At 55.3% G+C, this 10,837-nt stretch overlaps 5 protein-coding genes across 5 annotated transcripts; 1 reads left to right on the forward strand and 4 right to left on the reverse strand.

Moving 5' to 3' along the window:
* Positions 1–130: 130 nt before the first annotated feature.
* On the reverse strand, positions 131–1,147 carry LTR77_003265 (uncharacterized protein; the record flags this gene model as incomplete). Its single annotated transcript, XM_064800522.1, has 2 exons — positions 131–575; positions 627–1,147. The coding sequence occupies 2 exons, from the start codon at positions 1,145–1,147 to the stop codon at positions 131–133; spliced, it is 966 nt and encodes a 321-aa protein (XP_064661861.1).
* A 16-nt stretch (positions 1,148–1,163) lies between these two features.
* LTR77_003266 (uncharacterized protein) lies at positions 1,164–4,061 on the reverse strand (the record flags this gene model as incomplete). The annotated part of the gene is made up of 4 exons (XM_064800523.1): positions 1,164–1,947; positions 2,001–2,246; positions 2,339–2,728; positions 2,791–4,061. 4 exons carry the CDS (start codon positions 4,059–4,061, stop codon positions 1,164–1,166), a joined length of 2,691 nt encoding a protein of 896 aa, XP_064661862.1.
* An 893-nt stretch (positions 4,062–4,954) lies between these two features.
* On the reverse strand, positions 4,955–5,389 carry LTR77_003267 (uncharacterized protein; the record flags this gene model as incomplete). Its single annotated transcript, XM_064800524.1, has 1 exon — positions 4,955–5,389. The coding sequence occupies one exon, from the start codon at positions 5,387–5,389 to the stop codon at positions 4,955–4,957; it is 435 nt and encodes a 144-aa protein (XP_064661863.1).
* A 920-nt stretch (positions 5,390–6,309) lies between these two features.
* Positions 6,310–6,855, reverse strand: LTR77_003268 (uncharacterized protein; the record flags this gene model as incomplete). The annotated part of the gene is made up of 2 exons (XM_064800525.1): positions 6,310–6,384; positions 6,454–6,855. 2 exons carry the CDS (start codon positions 6,853–6,855, stop codon positions 6,310–6,312), a joined length of 477 nt encoding a protein of 158 aa, XP_064661864.1.
* Positions 6,856–7,531: 676 nt separating this feature from the next.
* LTR77_003269 (uncharacterized protein) lies at positions 7,532–9,982 on the forward strand (the record flags this gene model as incomplete). Its single annotated transcript, XM_064800526.1, has 1 exon — positions 7,532–9,982. One exon carries the CDS (start codon positions 7,532–7,534, stop codon positions 9,980–9,982), a length of 2,451 nt encoding a protein of 816 aa, XP_064661865.1.
* Positions 9,983–10,837: the final 855 nt, after the last annotated feature.

Here is a 10,837-nt window from a genome sequence, read left to right on the forward strand (position 1 = left end):
AATAGCCACTACCTGCTGCTCCATATCAAGCATCACACCATGTCCACGCTCCTATTGATCTTGCCTCCCATTGCCATCCGCTCATCACAGCAATGCACCAGCCATCATTCCCTTCCGAACACATTTCCCCTCACACCGGCGGCAGTACATACGACCCCAACGTCGTAATCCTATACCGCTCAAACTCCCTCAAACACACCCCAGCAGCAATACACTTAAACGACTGCAACTCCCCCAACTCCCTATCCACCCACCCTCTCTCCTCAACCGCCACCTGCAAGCACGCCATAGCCCTCGGCAGCGCCTCAACCTGCCGATCCACGCTGTCCTCATACAGCAAGTCGAGGTCGCTGACCCCGTGCATTTGCTCGTCGCCCTTGGTGATGCGCATGATGTTGTACTCGACGATGGCCTGGAAGCGCTCGCGCATCGTCTTGCCCAATTCACGGAGAGGCTTGTTTTGCGCTCCGCCTTTGCGGCCGAGGATGGTGCCGGCGAAGGCTTCGTGTTCGGAGATGGGCATGTTGGTTGATGGGGCGTAGGTGTGCAGGATGTTTAAGAGGCTTTCCTCGTACCTGTGGAGAAATTAGCTTTGGTGAAGAAATGTCGGTAATGTCGGTACTCACCCAGATCGGATGTCGCGCGCCAGCTCAGCATGGTGGAGGTACAGGATGCCGTAGTTCGATGCCATGCGGGCCATGTACTGCTGCAGCCTGCCCATTAGGTTGTGATGGCCAGCGGTCATGGCAGCTCGGCGATCTGTCTGCATCTTGGAGAGGAACTTCTGCTCGTCAATCGCGCGATAGAGTTGCCCAAGGACTTTCTGGCTCTCGTAGTAGCGGAACGGTCGCTTCTCCGCATCCAAGTCCTCGAAGGCAGGGTCGTCTTCATTGTCGTCCTCTTCAACATCTAGATGGCCACCAGCGGATACGACCACACGAGGGGATGGAGCCATGAAGTCGGGCCTCATCCTTGGGTAGCGAGGTAGTTCCGACGTATCGACGCGAATGCCTGTCTTCGAAAAATCCACCGCTGTGGAGGCCATACCGGCAAGCTTGATGCAGTCATCCGAGAAGGTTCCCGTCTCACGCTGATCAGCAAGCTGTAGATGGGTGTTGCAGATCATGCCTAGCATATTCGACTCCATGAACGTAACGAAGAAGTCATTCGTCCTTGCGTGTCACCGGACGGTCCAGCTCCACCGCCGACAAACGAGGGTATTCGGCAGCCTTAAATGTGGTGGGCGGGATCAAAGGAGGATGGCAGATGATGTGGAACTGATCGCCGTCAAGATCTCCACCCGAAAGCTGAGAAGGTAGGTCCCGCTCGCCATGTTGGCTGAAGACGATGACGTTCGAAAGCTCTTTCAGCGGAGAGTTCGCGGGTACGTCGACAGCATTGACGAGCTGGATGTCTCCTGGATGGAGGGCTGGGGTGCGGGTGACTGCGATCCTATTCTGAACCAACACTCGCCTCCCGCCGTCTGGAGAGCTCTCGGTGATCACGAACACCTCTCCCTCTCGGAGGTAGCCAGTCTCGTCCATGATGCCGTAGAGCGTGTGGCCAGGAAAAACCGGAATCCTGCCGCGATACTTGATGTCCCGCAGCGTGGTAACGATACTCATCTCCACCACTCGATACAAGAAGCTGTCCTGTCGGTAGTTAAGGCCGATCTGGTTGAGCAGGCGGATGAGCGTAGGGATGCGAGTCGACTTGGGGCTGTCCTGCTCTTCGAGGAAGTTGGCAGCATTGACAGCATTGCCAGTCGTCACGTGGCGCAACTTGTCCGTGGCTTGCTTCTGCACATCGTGTAAGGCAGACGCCGGGACGCCAAGGTCCTCAAGGATCTTGATGAGCTGGCGATTGAGAATGAGAGGAAGTGGTTTGAAGCCAGCGCCACAGATCTCAAGGTTCCACTTTTCGGTAGAAGACGTCTCGAACTTTCTCCTAGCAAGAGGTCAGCATGTTCACATGGCATCGCTAGAAGTATTGCGGCATACATGTTTGAGCGTAGCATGAGCTTCTGTCCCGAAAGGGTGCTGTCCAAGCTAACCATTCCTTTGCAGCCCTGGAACCGAATCTGCAGAGCTGTAGGCTTGATCGCACGCCTGGTGCCGTACACCCTCCAAACCCGACGTAGCAGGTCTTTTGAGATCGTGCCCACGCCGTCGCCGAAATCATAGCCATTCTTCGTCACCAATGGCAAGTCGTAGACGCTATTGCGATGAATGTCGATGGTGGCGTTGCTGGAGGGGACGATGAGTTAGTAACGTGCAGAAGCTACCGCGAACGACAAGACAGCGGCGAAAAAGATGCCAGGGTTTAAAGCTAAACTTACGTATCGGTGGAATTCTGCCCGATTCGAGCTGCGCACTTTGCCGGTGTCCTGATGACCTCGAAGTCACCGAGCTCTTTGAGGATATGCTCAGGCAGCCGCAGAGTATCGTCGATGTACATCGGTGCCATGAACCAGCAAGACTGAGCACGGAGAGAGGAGTGGGAGAACCCAAGGAATGAGTATCCCTGCCCGGCAATCAGGATGGCCTTGTCCAACACTTCCTTGAAGCGCTTGTGGAAGATCAGATCTTGTGAAGCTCGCGGATCGTAACGCACCCCTCCATCATCCTCATCCTGGAAGGCCACGCGGATGAAGTGGTCACTGTGGTTCGGTAGCGGCGCAAGACTCTGTTCGTCGGCTCTGGCTCCACCCCATCGAGGTATGTCGCAGCTGGAATGATTGTCACCTTATGGATCAGATTGATATGCTGGTGACGTTTGACCAGCTCGTACGCGTTTTCCGGGTTGTGCTTGTAGTGGTCGTAGTTCGATGCCAGGTCTTCCAGCATGGTCTCGAGAGTGGTGAGAGACAACTCATGGCTGTCAACCCCCGGCCCAGCGTATGGTATGGCACGAAAGAAGCGCGAGAGAGCAGACAATGCTGCGTCGAGGCCATGGCTGTGATGGATTCTTGCGATCTTCGGGAGTAATTGCTTGACCTTGAGAGGCGACAGGACACCATTGCGAGCCAGTCTGTCGATGTGGTAGCGCAATGTGAACAGGTACAGGCCGTAGCGGTCAGCATCGGTGAGATCGCGGTTTAGGCGGACGAAGCTGTTATGCAACGACTCAGGAGGCAGCATGGTCGCCGTCGTCATCGTGATACACGACGATGCTTTTGCAACTCGATCCAACACTGCACGAACGGGAGCGAGCGTAGCCCACTCAGCCAGTGTGATGCGATAGACAAAGCATGTTCCAGCGACTTTTGCATGCTCGCTGTTGATGCTTGGGAGCCTTGCCTTTTTGACTGAGTTTTTGTTAATGGAACGAGTTGTAGAACTCAGTATCAGCGACATTAATGCGCTTGCCAGAACATCGTCATCATTTCCGTTGGAGTCCTTAGGTATCACCTCATAGAACTTGGGTGGGTATCCGAGTGTGAAGGAGATGGCGGGGTCGTTGTAGTTTCCCGAGACCACAATGTTCTTACAGCCGTAGTACTCTAAGTCAATGCGGCATTGCTTCGAGTTCGAGCCACCCAGGAGTATGGCGGCGCCCTTGAGACCGAGCGAGATGGTGCCCTGGCGTGCCTCTGACCAGTGTTGAGTGAAGATGAGCTGTGAGCCGTGGTACTCCCAAACACCGCAGCTGACCGCTTTGATGCCGAAGCGGGTGATTCTGGAGTTCTGGTCGGCCGCCGGAGGAGGGACGATCGTGCCATTCGGTCGTTGCGCTCGCTGAGCTGCCTCGTGGGCCAAAGTCTGGACGGACAACGGGGTGGACGCCGACTTGCTGATGCAGCAGAGAATGGTCCTGTTGTTCCATCGCAGCTGTCTCAAGGGGAAGACGTGGCGTGGTGCGTTTGGCGGGAGCCCGTACGTGTTCAAGAATTGTTGTGCTTTGTGAGGATGGAGAACCGTGATGACAGCAAACGGCTTATCGCGCATCTTTTCCACATGGTATTCATCGTTGATGTTGCATTCGAGGAATGGCTGGCGGAAGTATGCCTTGACTTGCTTGGCTGTAGCCTCCGCAGGGATGTTGCGCACGAAGATGTCCATGTTGGTGTATAGGCTGTGAGGTACGTCTTCACTGGCCTAAGAGGATGTCGTTGAGGTGCATGCAGTGTCTGCGGTCGTTCCAGTATGCTGAAGGTGAGTGTGTAGCATTAATGGAATTTCTTGTTCAGTTTCAGGATGAAGTGAGGTTGAGCTTTACTAGGCAGACGTGACGTTTGACATCTCCTTCCATCTTAGGAACGCAGACAGTTGAACTCACATGACAGTGCTCAGGACTTATCTCATATACCTCTGCTTTATCAAACACCTCCTCCCGGGCTCGCCCGCCTGCAGTATGCGGTGCGACCGTCCTGCATACTACCCTCAGAACTACGCTCTGGCTGCTGGCTGCGGTTTACGCGCGCATCACGCTGGACAGACTGTTTAGCTCATCAATTTATCGAGATGGACTGCCAGAGACATACTCTCGCGATTGATGAGTACGAATGGAGAGAGAAGATCTCCGCGGGACGCGCTGACGCGCTGTCATCTGACGCGCTGTCATCTGACTGGTCTAACTTCTTCTGGTAATCGGCACGAATACACATGGCAGCAGACGTGAACTTCGAAGTCGTAATCCTACACTCGACGCATACCTGGGATCCACTGTGGCCAGACGAATGGACCCGACTTCATGAGGAGCTACCTGAGAGCCAGAAGGAAGATTGCAAGCCTGCTGGTCATTGACGATACTGAATAATATATACAGCGACTCGGGACACCAATATGAGAGACTAGTCATGGCGACTCTGCCAACGGAGCGCCTCACACTTGGCTCTCTTCGACCAATTCCCGGCCCTTTGGAACACCCTCAAAGAATCCCCTTGCTCTTCACAAACTCATCTGAAGACTCGAGCGAAGCGACATCTCCATGCCTCTAGCCAACATCCCGCCCCCTAAGCTGTCAAAGAGACACACGGCCCACCCTCCGTCACTGTCGGGCTCAGCGCAAACTCCGTCGCCGTACTCGTCACGGCAGCCTTGTAATTCTTCACAAGACTCAGGTACGTGCAGGACGTATCGTCCGTATAGAGCGACTTCACAAACAACCGCGGCTTCGCGTTCACAAGCTTCACGCGAGCAGACACTTCAGTGGTGCCATAATGCTTGTTCGGGTCGTGGATGAGCTCGCAGTCGGTGAAAGGCTGGCCTGAGGGACCGAAGCAGCGAGCCGTGAAGTCCTTTCTATCTTGGATATAGAATTCGTAGGTGTCGTCGATGAAGGTCCATCCGGTGATGTGCCAGGGTGTTTTGGCGCGGGCTTCGAGAGGTGTGGCCCAAGAGGAGCCGAGGAGGGCGGCAGTGGCGAGGATGAAGTTGGTGAGTTGCATTTTGGTTGAAGCGAACGTCTGTGTCGGGTGTTGTCAACGGTGCTGTCTTTCAGTGGTTGTATTTAGCTGAGCGAAACGAGTCTTCTGGGGCGCTGTCTGGACCTCTTTATACATTCGATGTTCGGGTGAGATCAGCTTTATCCGCAACTCTTCGTTCTTCCAGTGCTCGTTCCATTTGCTGGAACAAGGTGGTAGTGCGCAGAGTCTTACCACACGTGCATCTTCTCCTAAATATAGACGCTTGTTCCACATGTGGCTGTTCCATGGGGATGGTATACGAGAGAAGTCCCGTCATCTGTCACTTTCTTGTGGAACGGAAGGCCCTCTCCCCCCCGTATGCCCCCCAGATTGTTCCCCGAAGGATTCGAGTAAATTAGATGGCTGCTCGAAACAACATGTTGGCAAGGCAAAAGCCTACGGATTGGGAGGATTGGCAACGCTTGTCTGCCGTATTTCTCGCATTCGCGTGGCTCCTGTTGCGACCACGAGTGTTGGAATAGAATGGAAGCACGAATAGTAGGAGGCATAGCAAGCTCCGAAACAGTGCAATGGTGTTTTCTGGGGTGACCACCCAAGATTACGTGATCTGGAATGGCACAAAGGCCACGCTCGTGCTTCATGTAGTCGAGAAGAGCCTATAATAAGCACTGCTCGTAGTCTTTCCAATCTGAAGATCAAAGCAGAGGATCGCGATTGGATGATGGCAGCTCTCAGATCACCTGCAAAAGTATAACCGGTATGGTACAAGTCCTGACAGTCCCCTGAACAAGACACTTCTTCTTCGCGTCCTACGGATCTACTAATAACAATGAAGAGAATTGCCGGCTGAAATATGGCTGAATACAATATCCCGTGACAACCACAGCACAGAGGTGATTGATCAGAATGACCAGAATGAAGGTTCCCCGGAAACTCGCGGTCTATGAGACGCATCCCTCCCCCTTGACGTGAGACACCGGGCTGAAGTAGAAGCTGTCGAGTACAGCAGGCGCATCCTGGCAGCGAGAAAATCTGGTTAGTTTGCACTTCAGAATGTAAAGCTCTCCAGTATCCCCGGCACTCACATAACGCCCAATGTCCGTGTAGGAACACTGCCCCTCATTGACCCAGTGCGTCTTGATGAACACCCTCGGAACCTTCTTGCTCGGGTCGTTCGGGTTCGCGACGACGTTGACGTTGGCAGAGATTTTGAAAGTGCCGGGCATGGTGGGCTGCCAGATGTAGGTCTCGCATTCTTGGTATCCAGGCTGCTGCGTCCCGGAGCAAGTGGCAGTGAAGGGTGGGGTTTCGTCGACTTTGCCGTCACCTTGGACGTTGAAGCTGTAGTGGTAGTGGCGGTTGTCGTCGCGGGTGAAGGAGTAGTCGGTGACGGACCAGGAGAGGCTTGACGCGGCGGCTTCGAGGGGGGCAGCCAGAGCAGAGGTGAGGAGGAGGCCGGCGGCCGTGGTGAAGGTAAGTAGCTGCATCTTGACTGGGGCTAAGGAGGCTCGGAGGCTTGGTGTATCTTGTCGGTAGTTGAGGCGGATGATACAGGAAAATGTGACGCTTGAATGGAGAATTTATACGAACTTATACCTTCAATGCACTCACTTGAAGTCCTGAAGAGGACGTGAAGGGCTGAGATACGGGCTTGGCAGGGTTGGAAGTAAGAGCAGAAATGATGTCTCGAATCCATCTGGTTGTCGTTGCCAGGGCTGGGTTCATGTATCACACACAACCCTCTCGCCATCGGCGCCTGGACTCCAGCGTGTGATCATAGTAGAGAGTTGGTGGTGGCTTCGCCGTGTCGCATCGAGGGACAGGTATTGACACGACTGCCGTACGCGTTCGCGTTCAAGCTGAGGATATCGCTGTCCTCGGCCCCCAAGCCCCTTTACTCAAGCCTGGTTGACCTCAGGTGCAGTCTCGAGTACTCACAACGTGCTGGTCGGTATGGGGATCAATTCGAGATGTCTCCATGATAGCTAGTCGACGAAGAGAGTAGATGGTAAGGTAGGAGGTCGGGCAGTTAAGAGACATATTCATCCGGCAAAATCAGCCTAACCACATTAGGCAGCTTGCCAACTATCTCGAATATCAAAATCCAGGCCCGCAAGCGAAACCATCTGCTACAGAACGACACGTCCCTCAGTGGCCGCAAAAATGGACACTCGCGTCCAAGATTACCTAGACGACCAACTGCAGACATCAGCGGACCTCGACAACCTCGACAACCTCCTCGCCAACGTCAAGACCCAGCAGGACCTACTCAAGCAACAACTCGACGATGCGCGGCGCGACCACCAAGACGCTCAGCGCAGAGCCAACGAACAGGATGGCTCCCTCCGGCAGAAGATCGAGACCTTCCAGAAGGATCAGAGTAGCATCGACCGCAGACTGCTCATCGTAACGCAATCCGAGACTAGCGATGAAGCGGTCGAGAAGTTTGAGGCCAGTATGGAGAAGCTGCGAAAGCTCGATGTCGCGGCTGGGTATGTGGAGCTGTTGAAGGAAGTCGAGCACCTCAAGGCGGAGTGTGTCGCGCAGCTGGGAAAGAGCGATGAAGCGGCACTGGGGCCGTATAAGAGACTACAGCGTCTGGTGGCAGGCCTACAACCGCTGCAGGAGGCGGCGGAAGGTGCGGCGCCGCATTTGTTGGATCACATTGTGCGGCAGGTACAGGAGCTGAGGCATACGATCAAGAGCTCGTTCTCAGCGGATCTGGAGAAGACGCTGGGAAAGATAAATTGGCCGAAGGCTTCGGAGACGGTGCCTTTGGCGTTGCAGCAGGAGTGGGAGAGAAATTTTGGAAGACTACTCAATTTACAGCGGCAGGAGTTGGATGAGCGCGAGAACAGTGCGGGACAACAGCCTCCTGATACTGAGCCGCCTGCTCTGTTCCCTCTGGAGGCCATGGTACACCCGCTGGAACAGCGATTCATATACCACTTCTCCGGCAACAAGCCTACCAACCGGCTGGACAAGCCGGAGTACTTCCTCTCGCATACCACAGATCTGATCAACACATACTCCAGCTTCCTCGACAACGCCGTCCAGCCTCTACTAGTCCAGCACTTCCGCGGCTCCGACCTCGCATTCACACCCGCATACATCGACGCCACCTCCGCCTTCATCACCGCCCTCCTTCCCATGCTTAAGCGCAAACTCCCCAGCTTCGCCACCCAAGTCTCCAAACAGCCCCAGCTCCTCAGCCACCTCATGCACGAAGTCCTCTCCTTCGACACCACCCTGGAAGAAACCTTCGCCTACACCCCATCCTCCCCCTCCACCCCCTGGCGCGGCCTCGCCTACTTCCTCCTCGACCAAAGCGGCTACTTCGACCCCTGGCTCGCCGTCGAGCGCGACTTCGCCCTCGCCCGCTACCGCTCCATCATCGACGACCCGGCCGCGCACGAACTCGACTACGACTCCGTCCCCTCCGACGCCACCAAACCGACCAAAGCCGCCCTGCGCGTCAACGACCTCGTCGACACCATCACGGATCGCTATCGCACGTTGTCGAGTTTCAGCCAGAAGCTGCGGTTCTTGATCGATATCCAGATCGCCATCTTCGACCAGTTCTACGAGCGGCTGCGGTCTAGTATGGAAGCGTTCGTCGTCACCACCTCTTCCATTGGTAGGAGAATGCAGGGCGTATCCAAAACAGACCAGACGGAACTCCAAGGCGTCAAAGGGCTGGACCATCTCTGCCGCATCTTCGGCTCCGCCGACTACCTGGAACACGCCATGCGGGATTGGAGCGACGACGTCTTCTTCCTCGAACTCTGGGACGAACTACAAGATCGCGTCAAGAATCGCAAGCAAGTCAGCAGGAACTTAGGCGCGCTGCAGGATATCAAAGACAAAACCAGCGCAGCCGTCGGCGGGGACGAAAGCGATGGCGGACTGCAAGGTGCGCTGTTCGACGAGACGGCTGCTTCGTATAAGAAAGTCCGCGTCAAGACCGAGAGCATCATCGTGGACACCTTGACCTACAATATCCGCGAAGCGCTCCGCCCATACACTCGAATAAGCACCTGGGCCTCCCTCTCCGCCACCACAGCCGGGGGCGCCATTTCCGCCGACCTCGAGCCCGCGCTGCGTCTGCTAGCCGAATATCTCGGTTTCCTAAGCAGAGCGCTCGGCAAGCTACCCCTGAGACGAGTAAGCAGACAGCTCTGCCATGCCATCCAAAGCTACATCTGGGACAACGTCGTCATGCGACAGATGTTCTCCACCCCCGGCACGACGCAACTTTCCACCGACATGACGGCGCTGTGTGCGCAGATCGATCGGTTCGTCGGACGAGGCCAGGCGCGGATGGGGTTGCGGAGGCTGCTTGAGGGCGTTACGTTGATCAGTTTACCGATCCGGGGGGAGATTGTAAGGGAGAAAGCGGGCCGGTCGGGGGAAGAGGATAATGATGAGGACGCGGCGTGGGCTGATGGGGACGGGGAGGAAGGGGAGAAGAAGATGGGGCTGTTTGAGGTGGAGCGGTTGGTTTTTGTGGATAATGAGAGTGCGCGGTTTGCGCTCGGGGAGTTGGGGCTGGAGGTTCTGACGGAGGGGGAGGCGAGAGGGGTGTTGGAGAGGAGGGTGGAGGTGGGGAGTTAGCTGTACAGTATTGAGTGCCATGTGTATGTGCCTTGGTCTACGTTTGAGCGCAGCACTAGATGCTGCATGGATGAGATGAGATGGTCAGTTGCTGGAGAACCCGCCTCGTCCTCGCGATTTTGTAGCATGGCACTTCGATGCTTGAGGTCTTCCCTGCCTACTCTCTTCTCGTTAAGGTCTTCGAGAAAACACCGCTGTTCATGGTCGAGGGTGTTCTATCCAGCCAGCAGCACCAGAATGTTGCTCGAGCTTGCTTACCGCGATCTTGACCGTTACCTTAGTTGATTCCTCCGATCTCGATACGCGAAAAAACGAAGTCTCGACTTCTTTTTCGCGTCTCAGCCAAAGCACGCTGCACGCCTGGAAGATGTTTCACTTCTCCATCCGAAGTGGAGAAGCGAGATTTTTCTTCCGACTCCCGATCCGCCGCGGCCTTGCCCGTCTGATGAAACGGGGGTGGAGGTTTGGCGCACGTTTGGCTTGGTGAATGATGACTGAAGTTTCTTTGACAGCCGCAGTCCTCGTCCTCGTCCTCCTCAACTGCGTTCGTCGGACTTGGACATGTCAGACTATGTGAGGACGCGTATTTCTGCCAGGCGTGACTCGTAAGTATACGTATAGGCGGGCAATTCGAGCTATCGAAACCCGGGAACGGATGACTGGGCCTGTCGCTTGCAGAGCACTTCTCTTTTGGGATGCTCACGGGCGCAAATGAGGATGTGCAGAGGTTCGTGAGCGCTCTGTGCGTTTAGCAGACGACTAGAACTATTTGGCTCGGACCGTCGATACGGTTGAGCGAGGACTGTCAGAAGAAGAACAGGGTCTTTGTAGGCATCTGTAGTTGATGAAAAGCTC

Source organism: Saxophila tyrrhenica (assembly GCF_035928015.1).
Source record: "Saxophila tyrrhenica strain CCFEE 5935 chromosome Unknown scaffold_4, whole genome shotgun sequence".
NCBI classification, from domain to species: Eukaryota; Fungi; Ascomycota; class Dothideomycetes; order Mycosphaerellales; family Extremaceae; genus Saxophila; species Saxophila tyrrhenica.